General features: G+C 46.3%; 1 protein-coding gene across 2 annotated transcripts; it reads right to left on the bottom strand.

The window, feature by feature from the left end:
- Positions 1-1,152: 1,152 nt before the first annotated feature.
- On the bottom strand, positions 1,153-16,955 carry LOC144123103 (uncharacterized). Of its 2 annotated transcripts, none has more exons than XM_077656008.1 (5): positions 16,820-16,955; positions 6,721-6,782; positions 6,496-6,585; positions 4,306-4,332; positions 1,153-1,297 (listed from the first exon to the last, which is right to left on the bottom strand). In XM_077656008.1, the coding sequence occupies exons 1-5, from the start codon at positions 16,890-16,892 to the stop codon at positions 1,238-1,240; spliced, it is 312 nt and encodes a 103-aa protein (XP_077512134.1). In that variant the 5' UTR covers positions 16,893-16,955; the 3' UTR covers positions 1,153-1,237. The 2 variants fall into 2 exon arrangements, with proteins under 2 accessions (XP_077512134.1, XP_077512135.1); XM_077656009.1 differs by lacking the exon at positions 16,820-16,955 and adding an exon at positions 7,363-7,537.
- Positions 16,956-25,058: the final 8,103 nt, after the last annotated feature.

The following is a 25,058-nucleotide window of genomic DNA, read 5'->3' as shown; positions in this document are numbered from 1 at the left end:
GAACTGGTAAAGGAATACTAGGGATGGTAGTGAGAGCTGATCCGGATCATGAGAGGGAAATAGCTAGAAGGATATGAATGTGGTGGAGCCCATATGGCAGGCTCTGTGAGATCATGAATAGCTGGTTACCAATATCCCTCAAGAGAAAAGTATGCAACAGCAGCATCTTACCGGTACTCACCTACGGGGCAGAAACGTGGAGGCTAACGAAAAGGGTTCAGCTTAAGTTAAGGACAACGCAGCGAGCTATGGGAAGAAAAATGATTGGTGTAACGTTAAGAGACCGGAAGCAGGCAGAGTGGGTGAGGGAACAAACTAGTGTTTATGACATCCTAGCCGAAATCAAGAGGAGGGGCAGGGTATGTAGTGCGAAGGCAAGATGACCGTTCTTCCTTATGGGTAGCGGAGAGGATGCCCAGAGAAGACAAGCGTAACTGGGGCGGCAGAAAGGTAGGTGGATGGATGCAATTATGAAGTTTGCCGGGCGAGATACGGTGGCCGCAGCTGGCAATGGAAAGAGTTAATTGGAGAGGCATGGGGCAGGCCATTGCCCAACTGCGGGCGTAACAAGCTAATGATGATGACCATGATGATGATTTATTTTTTGCTAAAGAATTATCGAGGGTTCTAGTAGGGTAATTTAACTTTCGGACCCTCGCCTTCATAGTTTACTTGTTGAAAGAATTCGGGAACCAAACTTACAGTACGAGGCTCTGTTTGGCAATGAAGCACGTGCCGCAGTTTCTCAATATAATCTGTTTCCCGCTGGCTCGCGTGTATTTTGTAAAAAGGGCTTCCACAGAAGTAGCGCCTCTGAGTGTGTGCATCGTTGGACGGCGTAAAAAACATTTATGTGAAATTGGAGGCTTTTTTTATTGCGGCGTGTGGCTCTACTCCGTGTGTGAAGTTGCGTGCCGCGCAGCGGAGGTGCACAGGTCCTTTGTGGTGACGGCTTATTGTGGCTTTGGGCTCGTGGGAAGCTGTAACCTGTTGTGGTTGGTAGCCTCCGAGAAACACCACTAGCAGGTAGCAACCGTCAGTCTTTTGATGCCAAATTTGTGCCTACATGAGCTGCGGCCAAATCTGCACCGCATTGGGCAAGCCTAGGGACCCTAATTAATTCCGCCATAATTCCTTCATCGGTTAAACGATCGCTTTATTTCGTCTCGTTCTCCAAGAACAAGTGGACTGCGTTCCGAACGGTGAGTTGCACATGTCGGCCACACCTACAATCACTTCAACTTTCGCCCGGCTTGCACTCGGTGTACGCCTTCTTGATTGCTTCCACCTCCTCCTCCTGAAAGCAGGAAGAAACAGGGATGCACCGAAACTCAACCGCAGTTGTCGGCAGCCTATGATTTCTTATCTGCGGCTTTCTTGAAGTCTATGAGGGTTTCAATTAATGTGAGGCCTTTCATTTAATAATACAGCTGTCATCTCCAGTGCATGGGGCTGCTTCTTCTAGCTCCATTCTTTTGGAATCTGCAGAAGCCAAGATTGTGCACCCCTGCACGTGCTACCGTTTTTTGAGCCGACCAGAGCCAGCTGAACAACAGTGTTTCGGTAACCGAACTAAAACCAACTTTTCTTATTCAAAGTGCTCTGTTGAAAACCAGTTAAAGACAGTTGCGAGTTATCGAAAATGAGCAGCGATGTTGGGTTTCATAAGTTGTGAATTGTTAAGTAACGCGTAAAATTTAAAGGTTATTTCAATCTTCAGCCATTACCAAAAGTGCGAAAATGAGGTTTGCAAGAGTTCTTATTTAAGTTATCCCTCCGTATGCAAGGCGCCTCCCCGAAGCCGGCTCGGCAAAATATATTCCCCATTTAAATTTTCCCATTATTTCATCACTCAGAGCAAAAAAAGTATATGCGATTGTACTACCAACCATACAGCACACAACATTTGGCGTTGAGCGCTGTCTGGACGACTGACTCACGTGCCGTCTTTCTGAGAAAACCTTGGCTAGGCAACCGATTCCATTGATTAGTTTCTGATTTTTTAGTCTTATGCTGCGAAGGCTTTCCAGCTTCTTTTGCACCTTTGTTATTGCAGGCCCACACGATGCACGTGTACATTCAACCCAGTAACCACGGACGGAAGTAATAACAGCAATTACTCGCGCGCGTTTATTGATTATATCTACTTTTTGCAGATTCTTTACTTGTTTACTGTTATTTCCAAGCTCCATGGATTCTCGCGAGACGGCGCGCGCTGGTGAACTACTTCGGTAAGCTCGCCAAGTGCTTTTCTCGCGAGTGTGGCAGTTTATTTTTTATTTTCCTGCAGCCCTCAACTTCCTTTCATTACAAATTGCTGCACTATAATTGAACTGCAACAATATGGAGACAATTAAAATTCAAGGAGACAACCTACGTGCGGTAATGGGAAAGCAGTTGTGCTTCCACCTATGGCGCCATCCGCTGGTTTGTGCATGGTTTATGCGGGTTTAACGTCCCAAAGCGACTGAGGCTATGAGGGATGCCGTCGTGAAGGGCTGCGGAAATTACGACCACCTGGAGTTCTTTAACGTGCACTGACATCACACACTACACGGACCTCTAGAATTTCGCCTCCATCGAAACCGGCGTCTTTCGGGACAGCGGTCTGAGTGCCATAACCACTGAGCCACTGCGGCGGCCCCATCCTCTGGGGTAGCGTCTGTATTGCGAGAGAGTTTTCAGTGCTTGCCGCATGATGACGCTAACACGCCAAGGAAGAAGTAAATTTACCGGACGCGCACTTTTGTGCTTGGTTATTTGCGTCATCTGCAATCCATTTGATCATAATTACTCACGTACTTTTCTAAAACTGTTCTGCGTTCACTAGACACGTCTTTATTTAGCTGCAAACGCCGAAAAAGAAAGAGCCGTCGTGGTGCAGTGGAATCATCCCCGTCTCCCACGCCGCAGGCCCGATTTCAATTCCCGCCTAGACGCAAATTTTCTTCATTGACAGCTCGTGCCTTTGTGGATTAAGGTTTGGCTGGTTGTATGGCTATGGGCTGAAGTAGGGACTCACTATGGAGTGTTGAAAGCGTTACGACATCCTGTCCACGCTACTCATGAGCCAAAAACGCTTTAGCGTTAATATGATAGGCATCACCACGTTAACCCCGTATTGGCTGAAAACGCCACAGAAGCTTTTACACATTCTGGAACAGAATAACCTTGTTCCTTCACGAGAAAAATCCCTCTTTTGCGTGGAGACGCTCTTCTCACTCTAGGGATGCAGTGAAGCTCTAACCAGAAAGTGACACTAATCAAAAGGAGAGGAGAGGGGTGAAGTGGAATTAGCGTTCATACTTTCATTTCTGATGCAAGTTTATTACGGAACAGGTATAATTTTATCGCGCCGTTTTTATTGTTGCTTTAAATTTCATGTAAAAATCAGCCTGTGCAGAAAGATTAAAGGCGTAGACGGCGCTAAACCCGTTGTTTTTGCCATATTTTAGTGGCCATGACCACGTGAGCCCCGTTCATCATAATGCGTTTCTAAGGAACGCGTTTCACCGATTAACTCATGCTGCCTGTTTATGCACAGATAAATGCGCCTGAACTCTACTCCTGTTCAAATATTCTTTTCACTTATGAGCACGCGCACAGACTTGTTGAGGGTGAATCTTTTTAGCTGCGCTATCTGTTGTTTTCTGTTGCAGTTTTTATCGCATTTATTTTTCTCATTAATAAGAGGGTGAATAAAAGGGTTTTTGCTGGAGTTGTAAGAGCAGCTGGATTACAGCGCGGGGAGGGAGAACTGCAGACAGAATGCCGCATTGTGAAATTTCACTGCGCGAAAAGTACGCCAAAGCAGCATTTTTATACTACTTGTGTTAGTTATGGAGTTTTATATCTCATAGTATACAATAAACTGTGAAAGGTAAGGAAAAGAATTTCGCTGCATCACAGTTTTTTAATAGGGCATGGTCATGACGCGAACGCAAGGACCGTTACTGAAGGAAATACTCCAATTCAAATATTATATATATGAGCCTGCTGCGCTGTTTCGTTCTAAATAAGCTAGCCTTTTCCATGCAAGCGTCGATGAGGTAAGCCTCTTCTGGGCAGCTTCAACAGTCCGCTATTACTATGTGCGATCAGAACAACAGAGTTAGGACGTGAACATATAGCAGCGTTTTCTTGCTCATTTCTGTGCAGATGGACGTGACCAAAAGTGCGTACGCTGCAGATATTATTGAAGATGCTTATACACGAATTAGCAAATAGACAAGTGCGCTCTGAGTTCTGCTTAACAGCAGCATGAAGTACTCTTCAACTGTGAAAAAGAAGTAAATATGTACTCACGGAGAAAACTTTCTTGAGCACCTCACCCTAAGGAAGGAAAATGACATGTAATTCGAGGTGGCCTTATTGAGAGATTTTACTGTAAAGGTTCTTTACTTACCAATTTCATAATCGATCAAATTAAGCTATTCATATTTAAAACAATCTTTTAATCAGTACAGTTTTATCACCAAGGTTTGTGCCCACATCTCATTATTCGTTCCAACAAGCCATGTGCACATTTCGAACTATATACCTACTTCTAAATATATTCTCGTACACGGCAAGCAATAAAAAAAGCTGTGAGCATAAATTGGCGAAAATATCACTTTTTCATGGCATTTCACCAATTGTTGATAGCCGGCAGCCGAGCAGAGCTTCAAATAATAATGATATGCCGGCACAGGTGTCTATTAGGCGGAAGAATAAGAGCGGTTGGGTGAAGAAGGTATCACAACTATATGACCTCGAACCACAAACGCTGGGTTTTTTTTTAACCCTTGCGCACAGTAAATAAAGCTGATATTTGGAGCATTTGCGATGACGTTGTCGTCAACTAGCCAAAACCCGCACTTTGAAAATAATTTGATGTTTATTATTTGTAATAATGCAGAGCTCTCAGCACGGGTTAGAAATTAATGTCCGGTACGTCCCACTAACGCACTAACTACGCGTTTGGTTGAATTAAAAGTTTTTTCAAAACCATTTACTCGAAATAATTGTGGTATGCTGCGCCGTACATAATAGGAGTACGTTACTTTCCCTCACTCTGTCCTCTCCCTGCCCTTTTATTCCCTTTAGTCGCAGCTCAGGTGCTTCAGGTTTCGATGGCAGATGCCGCGGCTAGCAACATCTTTTCCTTACATTGTTATTTTATTAATAAATAATCAGTATCAACAACAACAACATTTATTCTATCTCATTCACTTGGTCTGCATGCCCCGATTTCGCATAGTTGTGATTCACAGAGCACGTATTACATTTCAACCATTAAGCACAGCTTGTCATCCGGCTGGCAGTGCTGATGTTGAAAGAATAAGATGTACAAAAATGTAGCAGTGGACTCAGATTACTCGTCTTCGAAGTGCGAAGGTGCAATTAAAAGAAAAACTTGGGAGCTTCGTTAAGCTTCATTTTAGGAACACAAAGCTCCTATTATTTCACATAAATACCTAATTCATAATTAGCATACTCATAATTACTCATGTACGCATAACTACATGTCTCTAACACACTCCAGTAAGTGAAAGACCACAATGCATTCACTAGGTTTACCTTTGTTCAACCTTAGCCAACGTATCATCAAGGCCACCGCTCGCACCCCTAGGGAGCTAAATTAATTACATATGAACTACAATAAATTGCATTTGAATTTATGAAAGGCCTTCTAGCCCTTTTAAAGCACTTCTGTGGAAGGACCGTACACGAAGAAAAAGAAATCCTGCCCTGGATATGAGTAACGTGCCTGTATCGCAATTAGAAGTTCATGGATTCGATTCTCTACCCAAATTAACTCAATTCTCTTTTCACATAATTTATCCACTTTAAGTTAGAGAAACTTCCTTGAGAAATTTGGAGTAGATCCAGAAATTGTTGACCTCCATCTGAGTTTTATTAATTGTTCAATCCATGGGAATTTTTGCTCAGTACCAACGGCGGAGACTCCGAGATTTCTGCGACATGGCACCCTTAAGGCCATCACGTTGAAATTTAAAACATCTGCTCTCTTGTGATGCAAAGTAACTCAACTTAACACTTTGTATTGCGCAAGGTCGTTGACACATTAAGCTATGCAGAGCGCCTTAGTATTAAAGTGAAAATTTTCGAGTCATTCGACGAGTGCTTTCTTAAATTTGGTTTTGGACATGCACCTACGTACACGTCAAAAAGGGTATGCAGCTCTTCCCTAAAATATAGTATTGTTACAATGCTAAGCACTTTTTGAATACTGCGGTCTTCAGGAGTTCTAATTTGAAAACGTATAGCGAAAAATCCTTAGAAGGTTATTTAAGAGGTACGTAAGGCGCGCATGAACCAAATCACTCTGCCTTTAGGCACCTATAAGAGATCGCCATCTTCCCAATAAGATAAACAGTTCCTTAACACTTAGAATGCTTCGGCTTTAGGAACAACGTTTTCAGAAAGAATTCTGCAACGAAATAACTCAAAGGGAGTTATTTTTTGCGAAGAGTGTCAAAAGAGCGCACTCACAAAGTCCACGTCGGCATCGCACGGCTTCTTAATAAGCTCGGCAAGGTTGTCACCCTGCCTCTCGATAATATCTTTCGCCTTGCCCTTGAGCTGTAAGGAAAATATTGCATTTCTAAACTCCAGAGCCCGTAAGAGAGCAAAAAAAAACAAGTAAGTATTATGCATTCAGGATGTGCTTCTGTCTGTCCAAATGCAGAAAACGCAGACTAATTGCTTCACTAGTACCTCGGAGTCAAAGCGTTCTCCCATGCACTTCGCCATTTCTTTGACCTGGTCGTTGTTCAGTCCTGCAAAGCAAAAACAAAGTTCCAAGTCACGTTTACTGCGCGGTCAAATAGCGTTTTGGGAGAACTTCTTGCGCTGATGCCAAGTTACCTACAACCACGGTGTCCACTTTGCTGACAATCCCAGTATCTGAATTGTTTGATTCCATGTAATGCTGAAAGCAAAGTGCAGAAAGTAGTCGTGCTAAATGGTAAAGTGCAACAATAATTACACGAGTGAGTAGTCTGATAAAAAGCTACCAGTGCCCGTGAAGAGAAAAAAAAAGTCAGGGATAAGTATAATTTCGATTGTGTTCTTTGAAAATCCCGTTACCAAGTTTCGGCCTCAAGGCTGGTCGATACATTACCTGCAATCCATCAGAAATACTTTCCCAACATCGTTACATCCGCAAAAGCATAATGCATGCCTCTTACACTCAGTGGTTAAAAACTGGCCACAAAGTGACATATTGTTACAAGTGGACGAATCATGAACGAAGAAGTGGCGGTGCGCGGAACGACGACGACGTTGACAGTTGGTAGCTGGGCGCTCGGTTCTGAGCTGAGTGCTGGCCATCTCAGAGCAGCCGCCATATAGACTTACCGCTGTAACATCCCCGTAACATCTTTTGGTGGAGGTCGCGGGTTCGAGCCGACATGCCGACGACCCGACGAGACGACGGGCCGAACCGGCGAGATGACTACCGACCCGGCCCCTCCGTCTGCGCCTGCCACGCCAACTGTCGTCGTAGCCCACCCTCGCGACCCGGGCACATTCTGCGGTACAGATGGCGTGGACGTCGAGGACTGGCTCTCGCTTTATGAGCGTGTTAGCCAGCACAACAGGTGGGACGCCACGCTGATGCTGGCCAATGTCATATTTTATCTCGCCGGCACCGCACGCGTCTGGTTCGAAACCCACGAAGAAGAAATTTCCACGTGGGATGCCTGCAAGCAAAAGCTCCGCGACCTGTTTGGAAAACCAGTTGGCCGTCAGCTTGCTGCCAAAAAAGAACTTGCAGCTCGCGCCCAAACGGCCACTGAATCATATATTACATACATTCAGGACGTCTTGGCACTGTGCCGAAAGGTCGATCCCAACATGACCGAAGACGATAAAGTAGGCCACATTCTTAAAGGCATTGCCGACGATGCCTTCCACCTTCTTCTATGCTGGGACTGCTCTACGGTTGACTCCGTTCTGCAGGTGTGTCGACGCTTCGAGCAGGCCAAGCACCGGCGCATTGCACACCGCTTCGACCGCCTGCCTAATACAGCTGCCAGTTCCACGTGCGAGGATCTGCCGACACTAAGGCAGCCTTCCAACCCCGACAACGTGACTCGCATCGTGCGCCGTGAACTGGAGGCGCTGGCTCCTGTTACGCCCAACGCGCCCTTGTCGGACAACACCCTGGCCACAATATCTCTTATTCAAGCTGTCGTCCGCCAGGAGGTCGCCAACTTGGGCATGCCCTCCAGCCATCGTCCCGTCGAACCTCGGAGTGCGAGCCCCATCTCTCCCGTGGTCGCTACTGCTACGGCCCGCAACACCTTCGTCCCACGTTACACAAGGTATCGCAATCCGGATGAGTGGCGTACCCCTGACGACCAGCCGATTTGCTTTACGTGCTCGCGCGTAGGCCACATCTCCCGCCACTGCCGCAGCCGTTGGTCCGCACCTCCCCGACCTTTGCCCTACGTCGACAGCCGTTGTGAGTATGGACCCCGTCGCTTCACGCCTCGGAATGACCCACCCAGCGCCGAGTCCACACCGCCTCCTCCTAGAACCAGCCGCTCTCCCTCCCCAACAGCCCACCGTTCCCGCTCACCTCTTCCGCACCGTAGTTACTCACCGTCCTCTGCAGGCCGCTTCGCGGGAAACTAGCCATTGCAGCTCCCGGAGGTGATGCTGCATTGGTTCCCCGCCCTGAAAATCCTCTACTGACCCAGCCTTCGCCCTGTAATCTGCTCGACGTTTTTGTCGACGGTGTTCCTGTTTCTGCCCTCATTGACACTGGTGCCCAAGTCTCGGTTCTTAGCTCATCCTTTTGCCGTCGCCTCAAAAAAGTTCAGCCCCCTGCCGCTTCGCCCACCGTTCGCGTTGCCGATGGCAGCACTGCTGCCATCACTGGCCTGTGCACTGCCCGCGTCACTCTTGCCGATCGTCACATCCCAGTTTTTTTCACCGTCCTCGAACACTGCCCTCACAATGTGATCCTTGGTCTAGACTTTCTAACCGCTCACTCTGCCCTTATCGACTGCTCCAGCGGCCTTCTACGATTGGACCTGTCTCTCAGCTCAGCCGACACACCCTCAAGCTCCACGCCCCGCCTTCGCTCCACCGAGTACGCTCGCCTGCCCCCCGACTCTGCCGTTTATCTGCCTATGTCCCCATTTCCTGCGGTTCCTGATGGGGATTATCTTGCCTGTCCACTCGCCGATGTCGTTCTCTCCCGCAATGTTGTTCTTCCGCACCTCATCGTGACCGTCACCAAGAATAGCACCTCCCTTCCTGTCCTCAACTTCAGCTTGTCACCACAAGTTCTTCCTGCAGGCATATCACTTGCTACTTTGTCTTCTCTCACCGACTGTACCGTCACTGCTCTCTCACTTGGACCGCCTTCTACTGTCTCTCAAGCGGCCGACATCCCGGCCAACGTTCCGCAATCCATTTCTGCGATGATTGCTTCTGACCTGAGCCCCGAGCATGCACAGGATCTTCACAACCTTTTGGTGTCCTACTCCGACATTTTTGACTTCGCTTCTGCTCCTCTGGGTCAAACATCGGTAGTGACTCACCGCATTGACACCGGCGATGCCAGACCTATACACCGGAGGCCTTATCGTGTGTCGCTACCAGAGCGCCAGATCATCCAGCGGGAGGTGGACAAGATGTTGGCCAACGATATCATCGAGCCTTCAAACAGCCCTTGGGCATCTCCTGTCGTGCTCGTGAAAAAGAAAGACCAAACTTGGCGGTTTTGCGTCGACTATCGTCATCTCAACAAGGTCACGAAGAAAGACGTCTATCCCCTTCCGCGCATAGTTGATGCCCTGGACTGTTTACATGGCGCCCGCTACTTTTCTTCCATCCACCTTCGTAGCGGGTATTGGCAAATCTCTGTTGACGCAAGAGACCGCGAGAAAACAGCTTTCGTCACCCCTGATGGCCTTTACCATTTTAAGGTCATGCCCTTCGGCCTTTGTAACGCCCCTGCCACATTTGAACGGATGATGGACTCGTTACTCCGGGGCTTCAAGTGGACGACCTGCCTTTGTTACTTAGATGATGTAATTGTTTTCTCGCCCTCTTTTGAAACCCACCTGCTTCGCCTTTCGTCCATCTTGGCACTATTCCGCCGCGCAGGTCTTCAACTCAACTAAAAAAAAATGTACTTTCGGCCGCCGCGAACTCAAAGTCCTCGGCCATTTGGTGAATGCGAGTGGCATACTACCTGACCCTGATAAAGTTCGTGCCGTCAGTGCCTTTCCCTGTCCCCGCTCGCCCAGTGATGTCCGCAGCTTCATCGGTCTCTGTTCCTACTTTCGCCGGTTCGTCCCGAACTTCGCAGCCGTCGCTCGCCCTCTCACCAATCTGTTGCAGAAAGGCGTTCCTTTTTCCTGGGGCCCAGAGCAGGCTACTGCATTCTCCAGCCTTATCGCCGTCCTCACCAACCCTCCTGTATTGGCCCATTTCAACCCGTCTGCCCCGACTGAACTTCGCACCGATGCCAGTGGTCACGGAATTGGCGCCATCCTTGCTCAGCGACAACGCGGCCAGCACTGCGTGATTGCGTACGCCAGCCGTCTTCTTTCTTCCGCCGAGAAGAATTACTCCATCACAGAACGCGAGTGCCTGGCTATTGTTTGGGCCATTGGAAAATTCCGCACATACTTGTTCGGCCGCCCATTCACTGTTATAACCGACCACCACGCCCTGTGTTGGCTCTCATCTCTCAAGGACCCTACTGGCCGTCTTGGCCGGTGGGCATTGCGATTGCAAGAATACACCTTTTCCGTGGTTCACAAGTCCGGTCGCCTCCATCAAGATGCAGACTGCCTGTCCCGCTATCCCGTCGATCCTCCTTCTACAGACTGTGAGTCGGATGCCTCTGTCCTCTCCATCTCCGACCTCTCCCACATTGCCGACGAACAGCGCTTGGATCCCACCCTCACCTCTTTCATCGACCGCCTCAGCACCGACCGCCGCGACACTTCTCTGGCCCGGTTTTTGCTGGACGGGAACACGCTGTACCGCCGCAACATGCGACCTGATGGCGCTGAGCACTTGCTCGTTGTTCCCCGCCACCTACGGTCCACTATCCTCGAACAACTGCATGACGCACCTACGGCTGGTCATCTTGGTGTCTCCCGTACGTACGATTGCGTGCGCCGGCGTTTCTTCTGGCCTGGTCTGTACCGCTCCGTCCAACGCTACGTCGCCGCTTGCGACGTCTGTCAGCGCCGAAAGAAGCCCGCTGTCCTGCCGTCTGGACACCTGCAGCCGATCCCCATCCCGATCGACCCGTTTTCTCGTGTTGGGCTATATTTACTTGGGCCCTTCCCGGAGTCCTCCACGGGGAACAAGTGGATTGCGTCGCCACCGATTATGCCACGCGGTACGTGATCACTCGTGCCATTCCAACCAGCTGCGCCACTGACGTCGCTGACTTCCTTCTGCACGACGTCATATTACACCATGGCGCTCCCCGTCAACTCCTTACCGACCCTGGCCGCTGCTTCCTTTCCCGAGTTGTTGACGAAATCCTTCGTTCGTGCTCCGTTCGTCACAAGTTCACCACTGCTTATCATCCTCAGACGAACGGCCTTACGGAGCGTCTCAACCGCACGCTGACAGACATGCTCGCCATGTACGTATCCGACGACCACCGGGACTGGGACATAAGCTTGCCTTTTGTCACCTTCGCCTACAACTCTTCGCGCCATGATACCACTGGTTACTCGCCCTTCTATCTTCTCTTTGGACGAGACCCCTTACTGCCCTTCGACACTCTGCTGCCCACAGCTGGCCCTGTCACTACATATGCGCGTGACGCTATCGCCCGAGCAGACGCCGCCCGCCAGGTTGCTCGACACAAGCTCTCCGCCTCCCAAGAGGTTCAAAAACACCGCTACAATGGCCTGCACCGTGATGTGCGATACCCTGCCGGATCTCTCGTCCTGCTGTGGCTCCCATCCCGTCGTGTGGGGTTATGTGAAAAACTTCTGCCGCGCTACACAGGTCCTTATCGTGTATTACGGGCAGTGACCGACGTAACGTATGAAATCACGCCGCTGCACCCAAAGTCGACGTCCGCTCCACTGAAGTCCGAAGTCGTTCATGTAGCTCGCCTCAAGCCCTATCACCCACCATCGACATCGCACGCCTAGCACGCACCGGGACGTTGCCTTCAGCCGAGGGGGATAGTGTTACAAGTGGACGAATCATGAACGAAGAAGTGGCGGTGCGCGGAACGACGACGACGTTGACAGTTGGTAGCTGGGCGCTTGGTTCTGAGCTGAGTGCTGGCCATCTCAGAGCAGCCGCCATATAGACTTACCGCCGTAACATCCCCGTAACAATATGTTTCCCAAGACGTGCTTTGTCCTCGAAATAAGGCAGAAACGAAAGAGCATCGTGACGATTTTTTTATTGATTCATTATTAATTTTTTTCAGTAAAGATGGTGGTATCCTGGGCTGAAAGTTGAATAAGCAGCTTTCGCAGGGGCCAGGAGTTATTTACATAGCAGCGTTGTGGCGGGGAAAAATAAATACTCAGATATGTCATCGGAGCACTGTACACCACATATATAAGGGATAAACTTCAAAAACAGAATCAAATACACCACTTGTTTGATAAGAAAAATTATCACACACATCGTCATCGTCGCAATGAGACATGAACACATACAGACCACCAGACAAGCTAATGAAAGACCACACTTTAAACGCTTGTGTCGGAGGGAAGGAAAGAAAAATGAAGAGACAAAAGAGAAAGTACAGCATAGTTCAAAATGTTACAAAGTACTGGCGCAATTCGTTTGGACTAAGCCTGCCTGTATTTTGGAACATATTAAGCGCAGAAGGTAGGCTATTTGCTGCTGACTGTTGTTTGTTGTGCGTGCGGATATGTGGGATTTTCAAGATATCTGGACTTCTTTGCTGTAAGTTTGTACTACATGTTGTTAACAATGCTAAGCATGACCAAATTTTGAGCCTCTCTAAAGAAGTGGGCTGTTTGCAATAAACAATACCTTTGTAGGTTCTTTAATATAATGATATTAAGAGAATAGAATGGACACTCAGTTGTAGACATGCATACTTAGTGGCGGACAGTGGTTTGATATTTGTAATGTAGCGGATTCATTTTTTTGTAATACTATAAGTTTGATTAAATTTATCTTCATAGTTGTGCACTGTATTAAGGATCACATTTTTAAATGTTAATTGAATAAAGCATGACAGACTTGAAGTTTGGCTTTTACTGGAAGCAGCTTACAAAAACGCTATACCATACCTTTAACTCAGGAAAGTTTTCTCCTGGGGTTGTTTGTGTGCATTCCAGCTTAAGTTAGAAGAAAGATGCACACAAAGGATTTTATGGTCGTCGACAATGTCTATATTTTAGCAATAAAAATAATAGGGTGCTTTATTGCAAGACGTTTATATCGGGCACGGAGTTTAATTTGTTTTGTTAGGATTTATGCTATTCACGTTTAGATTGGAACACATGGATAGCCTTTAAGGCTTCATTGCTTTTTAATTTTATTCTGTCAGCATTGCTGCCAGGCATACGTATAGTGCTTTCACCAGCATGTATATATTAAATTGCACCATAGACTGTATGTTCAGGTTATAAAAGGGCTTAAACAATTTCTTCGGATACCATAAAGCTGTATTTTACTAACGAGAATGTTATGATGGAGAGATTCAAATGATTTTAGAATCGACAAAAATGGCAAATGTAAGCATGTTCTTTTCAATATTCGGCAAGATAATGTTTCTCTTATTGAAAAATTTAATTATGCGACAAACAAATATTTGTTTTTCAATTCCCTTCGAGACGACGGGGAGCACAGGCATTTGGCGGTAGTTCGTCTCCATGTTTCGTTCACCAGCTTTAAAAATCACAGACACCCTGGCCGTCTTCATTTTTTCAGGAAATGTTCCTGACTCTAGAATTAAATTATCGATATGAGCAAAAAGAGAAGTAACAATCAGTAAAACTTGTTCGGCAGGTCTTAACTGTAGGTTTTGTCTGTTGCCTTGCGGGTTGCCACTCAGATAAATGCAGCCCATACCTCAGACTCATCAGTTGGTGGCATGAGTATAGTTTGTGCTATATTACCATACTGTCTAGTTGTGCAGCAGCAACATCCATAAAATGGCAACTGAAGTATTCTGCTCATGCTTTGTCATGCAGTTCATTACCACTAATCAATACGGTACGGCACAGAGCTTTGTCTGCCACGACCAAGAAGGCTATTCATTGCTCTCCAGGCTAACTGCGGGCGCTGCCGGGTAACATGAGCAAACAGTTGCTCTTAATATGCAAAATTGGCCCGGCTATGTGCACTGTTGAGTTCATTTCGAAATTTTTTAATACTTTCAAAGTCGTTTCTAAACGCGCCCTCAAGAAGGAGTGGTAAAAACAGCTTTTGGTTAAAATTTTTTTAAATGCTCGCAGGTAATCCATAATTTTTTGAATTGCTTGGACTGCTTCTGTATCTTTAGTGGCAAATGCCTCTCGTATACACACACGAAATATTTTATGAATTTATCGTAGCATCGTTAGGATTTGTTTTGTTAATCACAGATAAGCAGTCTTGGGAAAACATGTATTCAAATGACAAAATCACCCTGACTGATCAGCTGAACAATGAAGGGCTGTTTTTGTTTGGCTGTTTTTAACGAGTTGTTACAGTATGCTAAGGAAACTCGACAACGGCCACTTACGTCAGACGCAATTGTATCTGAGTGTAAACAGTGGTATCACTATTAGTTCCAATGGTTTCGAAGGCTGAAGATGTATGCCTTCTAATACAAGTCGGTGCAGTGTTGCAATTTTGGAAACCAGATGAAAATAATATTGTTTGAAATTCTGAGACGAAATTTCTTTCTTCTAAGATGTTAAGATTGATATCTGCGCCTCAGATCAAGGGAATGTTATTAGAAAAAACATACTCTAAAAAGTTTCATAAAATCTCATGAAACATCGTGTTCCCCTCTGAGGGCGATAGAGTACGAAGATGATTCAGCTTCCTTCCTGAATGCTTCAGATTTCGCAGTCATTGGTCACAGCGCTGAAATCTGACAACAGCCATCATTTCTTTGATTCCATAACGAAAATTGCGACTCCGCTCCTTCGTCTACCTTGGCGATTAAAAAAGCATTGTAATAGTAATATAAAGTCAGCATTTCAAAATAACTCGTGTACCAGGTCTCAGAAAGGATCAATGTCAACTTTGTAATGAAACTGGTTGAAAAGAAGCCAACATCATTCTTCTTGCCAGCTACTGAAAGCGCATTTATGTGAGCGTATGAGAAAGCAAGGATCATATGTCTCTTTTTGTGTTACAAATTTATTAACTCTTTTTGCACTTTAGAGCAGCTCTTATATAGCCCATGTTGACAAGTGAGAGTCAACTGCCTATGGGTTAATAACTAAATCATATAAAAACAAATCGCAGGCAACTAAAATCAAAAAGCCCTGTCTGATCAGTCGTGGTCCTCAAGATGTTCCGTCCGGGGCTCGCGAATATTTCACCGCCTATACAAAAAGAGGTTAAACGTAGCGTGTATGTCCGACCACTGTCTTCGTGCGGCCGTATAGTCTATGACATGGGAATAAATTAAAAGGACTTGGTTCACATTACGTCATCAGAAATTGGAGCACTAAGCAAGCATTGCAATGCGTTCACTGGATGGCTTAAAGCAATACTGTCTTTCGTAGTGGTACAAAGAAGGATAATTAGAGCGGATTGCTGTGAAAAATCGTCCACTTCCGAAGGTAGGGGCTCTTTGATTTTTCACTAGAGAAGCTTCGTTCTGAAAATCTCTTGTTTTCTTTCTTGATTTTTAGCCTTGAGGACCTCTCTTATTGTGTTGGTCGAACGGCATTTCTTGGTGAGTTTCACTTCAGCGAAATTGGTCAAACTAATGATCATACGAGAAGTGAGTGTTGTTTAGGGGTCGGATGCTGATTGTCTTCTAACGCGAGTGAGTATCAAGGCTAAGTGCAGTAAGCGCAGACAAATATAAGATATGCATAGGACGTGCATATCGAGCTATCTTGCTCTCCTACAAGTGTTTTCATGGATTCTGTAATGAAACTATAAATCCCAATGATCTGCCATCTGGACTGTGTGGAACATTCACAGACCTAGCTATTATTCTCTCGGTGGTCTGTTTAATCTGCTCTTTAAGCGTGGTATTATTAGTGCGAAACAAAAAACTTAGCTACGTGGTAATGTGAAGAGACATTTCTGCCGTGGAAAAGTTGCCACTATATCCTCTTCGTTCCATTTGCTTCCACAGAAGCTAGAGCGGCTTTTTGAATAGTGGCTAACGCTGAGTCTGTCTCCGAACTTTTTTCTTTAGGCGTTAATCATTTAAGCTTTCCTTGAAGCTTTGCGCACTACACGTAATCCCCGGTGAATACACTGGTATTGCTCCACTTCGCATTCACTTTGTCTGCATTGAACAATACCCATATCAGACCCGGCCGTTTAAAAAATAGACTTACTTCCCACGTTGGTAAATTTAACTCCACGTTTGGCTGCTCGAATGTTGGAAGCCGAGGATATAAGCCATTAGAAGGAAAATGTAAAAAAGCTGCACCATGAAGCACAAAACACAGGTAGACGGACGGGATGGGCTGGGTTGAAGGTTGAACTTCTTCATTAATGAGTCCAAGAAGCGTGACTCATAAATTTACGCTGTAGGTTGCAAGACCTGTTTCTTGCTGAGAATTGTGTTAAGCACTGACGCCTGAAACCCGATTCACGAATAGAAATGCCGCAATGTATGGCAATAGGGGAATTCTTTATGCTAACTTACCGCACACTTCATGGGCACCCCTGGCGACGAAGGCTCCAGCCGCGACGAGTGCACAGAACAACAGCAGCTTCATTTCCGATGGGCTGAAACTCCACGAGACAGTAACTAGGAAGAGATAAGCACAGCAAGAGCGAGCTCGACTGAATATCCTTGCACAGTCACACGCTATATATGAGCACGCTCTAACCCCGTGTCCTTGGCGTGTGCACGACACAATCATGTGGCTTTTATTCCCATCTATTTTGCAATAGTTAGTACCCGTGCATACGCGGCTCCTTCCTTTCAATGCGAACATATAACAATATAACAAAAACTGTAGGCGGAAAAGTAGAGAAAACAGAAGCCCCTTTTTCTCTCCAGAGACCCTGGTGATTTCGTGCAAAAGGAAACATTCGCGCGACGATGACACGCATCGCGCCTTTTGATCATCAGCCGGTTTCCCCCAGTGTTCCTTCTTTTCTGTCTGGTTCTGCCGCCCTCCGATCAAACCTCTCGGCCTGCACGCCACTAGCGCGGAGAGACACACTCTAGCGATGACCATTGCGCTTTATTGCAACTCTGCCCCTTCACCTGCGCTGACCGCCGCCGTAAAATCCCGGCACTCGACACCTGTGTGCCTGCTGGCTTGCGTGCCGTGATCACTAAGGACGCTAGCAACCACCGCTCCCAGCCTGCGCTTCCCTGTGCATTGAGTAGTGACGCACATGCTGTGATGTAGGTTTACATAAAGATTAGTGAGGTTCCTGGCATTGAATTACAGAAAAAGATAAGAACTCATGAAATAAACAAGACACGCCATATAGTTTGAGGAGAACTTTCGTTCGTCAGCTCAGTCATAATTGAGAACCTGTGCGCGAGAAAATTAAAGGCACGAGTGCGGGCAAGAAACAAAACAAGAAAGAAGGAAAAAGAGACAGGGAGATAAAATCTTTTATGTGCTCTCAGAAACTAGGCAACCCTCAGATACGACTGCCTTTTGGTCATCCGGTGTTTCTGTAGAAGATCAAAAGAGCATGTTAGCCCCCGTCGATGCGCAGGCTTTAAAAGAAGACACCGTATCGAACAGTAGTTTCACCTATTTACCGGCGCGCTCTCACTGTGGCTGCAAGTTAGAACTCGTCACAAGGAAGGGCCTACTCCTTAAAGAATATATATATATATATATATATATATATATATATATATATATATATATATATATATATATATATATATATATCAGCAGACAAGTTAAAGGAAATGAGGGGCCCGTTTGACAAATTTATGAAGGGAGCCAACAGTCACCGAAACCAAGGTGCATAGGGGAACGTTATTTATTTTTTTTAATGTGTTATGCTTATCAGTAGGATAATAATTCTTAGATTAATAAATTGCTTAAAGAAAATTACTTATAAAGCAGCAGAAAAAACAACCATGCCGCCGGTGGGATCCGAACCCACGACCTCCGAATATCGCGTCCGGTGCTCTTACCAACTGAGCTACGGCGACGGCTGTCCAATCCGCTGCTCTCGTGGGTATTTATGTTTACTGGGTGTAAGCGAGCCTTGAGAGTGTTCACCAGCGCCTCCCTCGACCATAGCGGCGGACGTAGCACGTCCTGTAATACCGCGAGCGTGACGTAGAACGTCATCTAACGGCGAGGGCGGAAACTGTGCGAGAGCCCTCTTATGCTACCTTTGGCATTAAGACTGCCAGAACCGAGATCCTTGTTAAGCTATCAGCAGACAAGTTAAAGGAAATGAGGGGCCCGTTTGACAAATTTATGAAGGGAGCCAACAGTCACCGAAACCAAGGTGCATAGGGGAACGTTATTTATTTTTTTTAATGTGTTATGCTTATCAGTAGGATAATAATTCTTAGATTAATAAATTGCTTAAAGAAAATTACTTTAAAGCAGCAGAAAAAAAAACCATGCCGCCGGTGGGATCCGAACCCACGACCTCCGAATATCGCGTCCGGTGCTCTTACCAACTGAGCTACGGCGACGGCTGTCCAATCTGCTGCTTTCGTGGGTATTTATGTTTACTGCGTGTAAGCGAACCTTGAGAGTGCTCACCAGCGCCACCCTCGACCATAGCGGTGGACGTAGCACGTCCTGCTATACCGCGAGTGTGACGTAGAACGTCATTTAACGGCGAGGGCGGAAACTGTGCGAGAGCCCTCTTATACTACCTATGGCAACAAGACTGCCAGAACCGAGACCCCCGTTAAGCTATTAGCAGACAAGGTAAAGGAAATGAGGGGCTCGTTTGACAAACATATTAAGGAAGCCAGCAGTCACGGAAACCAAGGGGCATAGGGGAATGTTTTTAATCTTTTTTTATTTGTAGTGCCAATCAATCGGTTTAAAGAAAATTACTTATAAAGCAGCAACACTCTCAAGGTTCGCTTACACGCAGTAAACATAAATACCCACGAAAGCAGCAGATTGGACAGCCGTCACCGTAGCTCAGTTGGTAAGAGCACCGGACGCGATATTCGGAGGTCGTGGGTTCGGATCCCGCCGGCGGCATGGTTGTTTTTTCTGCTGCTTTATAAGTAATTTTCTTTAAACCGATTGATTGGCACTACAAATAAAAAAATAAAGATTAAAAACATTCCCCTATGCCCCTTGGTTTCCGTGACTGTTGGCTTCCTTAAAATGTTTGTCAAACGAGCCCCTCATTTCCTTTACCTTGTCTGCTAATAGCTTAACGGGGGTCTCGGTTCTGGCAGTCTTGTTGCCATAGGTAGTATAAGAGGGCTCTCGCACAGTTTCCGCCCTCGCCGTTAGATGACGTTCTACGTCACACTCGCGGTATAGCAGGACGTGCTACGTCCACCGCTATGGTCGAGGCTGGCGCTGGTGAACACTCTCAAGGTTCGCTTATACGCAGTAAACATAAATACCCACGAAAGCAGCAGATTGGACAGCCGTCGCCGTAACTCAGTTGGTAAGAGCACCGTATGCGATATTCAGAGGTCGTGGGTTCGGATCCCACAGGCGGCATGATTGTTTTTTCTGCAGTTTTATAAGTAATTTTCTTTAAACCGATTGATTGGCACTACAAATAAAAAAAAGATTAAAAACATTCCCCTATGCCCCTTGGTTTCCGTGACTGTTGGCTTCCTTAAAATGTTTGTCAAACGAGCCCCTTATTTCCTTTACCTTGTCTGCTAATAGCTTAACGGGGGTCTCGGTTCTGGCACTCTTGTTGCCATAGGTAGTATAAGAGGGCTCTCGCACAGTTTCCGCCCTCGCCGTTAGATGACGTTCTACGTCACACTCGCGGTATAGCAGGACGTGCTACGTCCACCGCTATGGTCGAGGCTGGCGCTGGTGAACACTCTCAAGGTTCGCTTACACGCAGTAAACATAAATACCCACGAAAGCAGCGGATTGGACAGCCGTCGCCGTAACTCAGTTGGTAAGAGCACCGTACGCGATATTCGGAGGTCGTGGGTTCGGATCCCACAGGCGGCATGGTTGTTTTTTCTGCAGTTTTATAAGTAATTTTCTTTAAACCGATTGATTGGCACTACAAATAAAAAAAAGATTAAAAACATTCCCCTATGCCCCTTGGTTTCCGTGACTGTTGGCTTCCTTAAAATGTTTGTCAAACGAGCCCCTTATTTCCTTTACCTTGTCTGCTAATAGCTTAACGGGGGTCTCGGTTCTGGCACTCTTGTTGCCATAGGTAGTATAAGAGGGCTCTCGCACAGTTTCCGCCCTCGCCGTTAGATGACGTTCTACGTCATACTCGCGGTATAGCAGGACGTGCTACGTCCACCGCTATGGTCGAGGCTGGCGCTGGTGAACACTCTCAAGGTTCGCTTACACGCAGTAAACATAAATACCCACGAAAGCAGCAGATTGGACAGCCGTCGCCGTAACTGAGTTGGTAAGAGCACCGTACGCGATATTCGGAGGTCGTGGGTTCGGATCCCACAGGCGGCATGGTTGTTTTTTCTGCAGTTTTATAAGTAATTTTCTTTAAACCGATTGATTGGCACTACAAATAAAAAAAAGATTAAAAACATTCCCCTATGCCCCTTGGTTTCCGTGACTGTTGGCTTCCTTAAAATGTTTGTCAAACGAGCCCCTCATTTCCTTTACCTTGTCTGCTAATAGCTTAACGGGGGTCTCGGTTCTGGCAGTCTTGTTGCCATAGGTAGTATAAGAGGGCTCTCGCACAGTTTCCGCCCTCGCCGTTAGATGACGTTCTACGTCACACTCGCGGTATAGCAGGACGTGCTACGTCCACCGCTATGGTCGAGGCTGGCGCTGGTGAACACTCTCAAGGTTCGCTTACACGCAGTAAACATAAATACCCACGAAAGCAGCAGATTGGACAGCCGTCGCCGTAACTCAGTTGGTAAGAGCACCGTACGCGATATTCGGAGGTCGTGGGTTCGGATCCCACAGGCGGCATGGTTGTTTTTTCTGCTGTTTTATAAGTAATTTTCTTTAAACCGATTGATTGGCACTACAAATAAAAAAAAGATTAAAAACATTCCCCTATGCCCCTTGGTTTCCGTGACTGTTGGCTTCCTTAAAATGTTTGTCAAACGAGCCCCTCATTTCCTTTACCTTGTCTGCTAATAGCTTAACGGGGGTCTCGGTTCTGGCAGTCTTGTTGCCATAGGTAGTATAAGAGGGCTCTCGCACAGTTTCCGCCCTCGTCGTTAGATGACGTTCTACGTCACACTCGCGGTATAGCAGGACGTGCTACGTCCACCGCTATGGTCGAGGCTGGCGCTGGTGAACACTCTCAAGGTTCGCTTACACGCAGTAAGCATAAATACCCACGAAAGCCGCAGATTGGACAGCCGTCGCCGTAGCTCAGTTGGTAAGAGCACCGGACGCGATATTCGGAGGTCGTGGGCTCGGATCCCACCGGCGGCATGGTTGTTTTTTCTGCTGCTTTATAAGTAATTTTCTCTAAACCGATAGATTGGCACTACCAATGAAAAAAAAGATTAAAAACATTCCATATGCCCCTTGGTTTCCGTGACTGTTGGCTTCCTTAATATATATATATATATATATATATATATATATATATATATATATATATATATATATATATATATATATATATATATATACATACATTAGGAGACAAGACAAATGAAATGAGGGGCTCATTTGACAAACGTACTAAGGAAGCCAACAGTCATCGAAACCAAGGTGCATAGGCAAATGTTTGTGTTTTTTAAAATTTGTAGTGCCAATCAGTTGGTTGAAAGAAAATTACTTATAAAGCAGCAGAAGGAACAACTATGCCGCCGGAGGGATCCGAACCCACGACCTCCGAATATCGCGTCCGGTGCTCTACGAACTGAGCTATGGCGATGGCTGTCCAATCTGCTGCTCTAGTGGGTATTTATATTTATTGTGTGTAAGCGAACCTTGAGAGTGTTCACCAGTGCCACCCTCGTACATAGCGGTGGACGTAGCACGTCCTGTAATACCGCAAGTGTGACGTCTAACGGCGAGGGCGGAAACTGTGCGAGAGCCCTCTTATGTTGCCTGTGGCATCAGGACTGCCAGAACCAAGACCCCCGTTAAGCTATTAGCAGACAAGGCAAATGAAATGAGGGGCTCGTTTGACAATCATATTAAGGAAGCCAACAGTCACTGAAACCAAGGGGCATAGGAGAATGTATGTCATTTTTTTTTAAATTTCTAGTGCCAATAACTTGCTTGAAAGAAAATTACTTATAAATCAGCAGAAGAAACAACTATATGTATATATATATATATATATATATATATATATATATATATATATATATATATATATATATATATATATCAGCCGCTGAGGTGGCTCAGTGGTTATGGCGCTCGGCTGCTGAAATCCCTGCCGCTGCTGGTGAATTTCGATGGAGGCGAATTTCTCGAGTCCCATGCACTGTGCGATGTCAGTGCACGTTAAAGAATCCGAGGCGTCCAAAGTTCCGGAAAACTTCATTGCCTGAGGCTCTTTGTGACGCTAAACTCCCATAAACCAGAAAACATACGCACACACACACACACACGCACGCACGCAAGCACACACACACACGTGTGTGTGTGTATGTCCGCCGCTATGGACAAGGGTGGCGCTGGTGAACACTGTTAAGGTTCGCTTACACACAATAAATATAAATACCCAAGAGAGCAGCGGATTGGACTGCCGTCGCCGTAGCTCAGTTGGTAAGAGCACCGGACGCGATATTCGGAGGTCGTGGGTTCGGATCCCACCGGCGGCATGGTTGTTTTTTCTGCTGCTTTGTAAGTAATCTTTTTTAAGCGATAGATTATTTTAAGTATTATTATCCTACTGATTAGCGCTACACATAAAGAAAAAAAATTAGAACATTCCCCTATTCACCTTCGTTTCGGTGACTGTTCGCTCCCTTCATATGTTTGTCAAAAACAAGTCCCTCATTTACTTAACCTTGCCTGCTATATATATATATATATATATATATATATATATATATATATATATATATATATATATATATATATATATATATATATATATATATATATATATATATATATATATATATATATATATATATATATACGCACACACACTGAAGTGGGAGAGAAGAGAACGGTGTGTTCTTTCACCGGCATGTTACAAGCATAAGAATGATATCGCGTACGTCGCACGAGTCGTAGAGTCGTAGATAGGAGGCCCGCGCTGCACCAGATACGATACAAAGACAGGGAGAAAGCGCCACCATGGTGAATGGCACTTGTATAAAGCAGTTAGGAACCGGTGTTATTCTCATTACGTTGGAAGCAGCTCTCAGAGAGCAAGTTTGGAATTTCCCGATTTCTGCCTTTATATTTGATGGAACCATCCTCGGCCGCTTTAGCGTTAGTAGACGCACAAAGAGTCTGAAAATTCAGCGGGGCGCTTTGTTGATTGAAAATGCGGTGAGACGAAAGCCTTTAGCGCGGTGTCGCTGCTTGTGTCACTCATGCGTGGTTAAGAGGTTGATTAAGTACACAGTTGTTTGTGAATCCTAAATGCTGGAGACCCTGGAGGGCGTTGAGGAGGCATCCGTCTGATTCGACACCTTTCTGCAAACACTCTGCAGCGTCCTAGACAAGGAAAACAACATTTTCGTTGGGAGGAAGTAGCGTAGTCGTTAGCACGCTCAGCTGCGGAACGTAAGGATGGTAGTTCGAATCCATCGTGCTTAAAGATTTGTTTTTCTTATCGAGTTGAAGAGTGTCACGGACGGACGGAAACCGCGAGCATGAGCCAATAAAGGCTCTCGCGTTAAAAAGTTTGCATGCCCGAAGGGCGATTCCACACGCTTTTAATAGCTTACCACAGCTAATCTGAAGTGGCGATTGGCTTGTATTTTGATGGCTCTTGATATTTGCTATTATATTTAAATCAAGACTGCGGGCTGGCGAATCCAGAAACATCACTTTTCGTCGTGCGCATCTCGCACGTGTCTGCAGTGTTTAAATAAACGCGCCTCTCTTCCATAAAGTCATCAGCTACTTTTTTCGCAGCCTTAGGAGACGACAGATGTGTCACGCGTTACACGTTCAGTGACACGATTTGAACGGTCGCGCATCAGCTATTCTTTCTGCTTTTCCCGGAGTTTCATGGGAATTACACACGCTGCTCTACTCTCACTCGAAGAGATGGCCAATTTCAGGTCTGCCCGGACGCGAAATGCGCTGTCGCTCGTTTCTGAAGACGCAGCGCAGACACGCGAGCCGACAATACCACCGCAGCATGCGCTCGTATACAAAAACACGACGTCACGCGCCATCGTTCGCGAACGCTTGAACGCACACTTGGTTTCACGCGCGAAAGACGCCGCAGCGCCGGCTGCCGTGAAATAAGCAGCTTGCGTGGCTCTGCCGGCGCAAAGCCGGAGCACACATCGAGGACCGGTCACGGGGCCAGCCCTCACGCGCCCTTACTTTTGGTTCATGCGCAGTCGACGCCTGTCTCGAGCGCATTTGTAGCCGTTAGATGGCGCTGCCTAGTTCCGCGGCGGAATTTATACAGGAAATATACCGACGAAATAAAAATGAAATTACATGGGAAGGGATAAAAAGTAGAGGTACACAAAGATTAAGCCAAGGTTGTCCTCTATCACCGCTGCTGTTCACGCTTTATAAGATAGATATGAAAAGAAGGCTGCAAGGAAGCCATCTAGGTTATAATTTTACGGACAGATTAGGCGGAAAGGTTGTTGAGGCACGAATACCGGATTTAATGTATGCGGA

The sequence above is a fragment of the Amblyomma americanum genome, chromosome 3, assembly GCF_052857255.1.
Source record: "Amblyomma americanum isolate KBUSLIRL-KWMA chromosome 3, ASM5285725v1, whole genome shotgun sequence".
Lineage (NCBI taxonomy): Eukaryota > Metazoa > Arthropoda > Arachnida > Ixodida > Ixodidae > Amblyomma > Amblyomma americanum.
The sequence above is the reverse complement of the archived record's forward strand: the minus strand, read 5'-3'. Positions and strand labels throughout refer to the sequence as shown.

What these genes read in the sequence shown, in the direction of transcription:
- LOC144123103 (XM_077656008.1), bottom strand. Translation starts at nt 16,892, where the DNA reads ATGAAGCTGCTGTTGTTCTGTGCACTCGTCGCGGCTGGAGCCTTCGTC. An exon ending in GAGAACGCTTTGACTCCGAG is followed by an intron (nt 6,586 to 6,720) that starts GTACTAGTGAAG and finishes TTTTCCTTACAG; the next exon opens with CTCAAGGGCAAGGCGAAAGA. An exon ending in TGCTCAAGAAAGTTTTCTCC is followed by an intron (nt 1,298 to 4,305) that starts GTGAGTACATAT and finishes TCCTGCTTTCAG; the next exon opens with GAGGAGGAGGTGGAAGCAAT.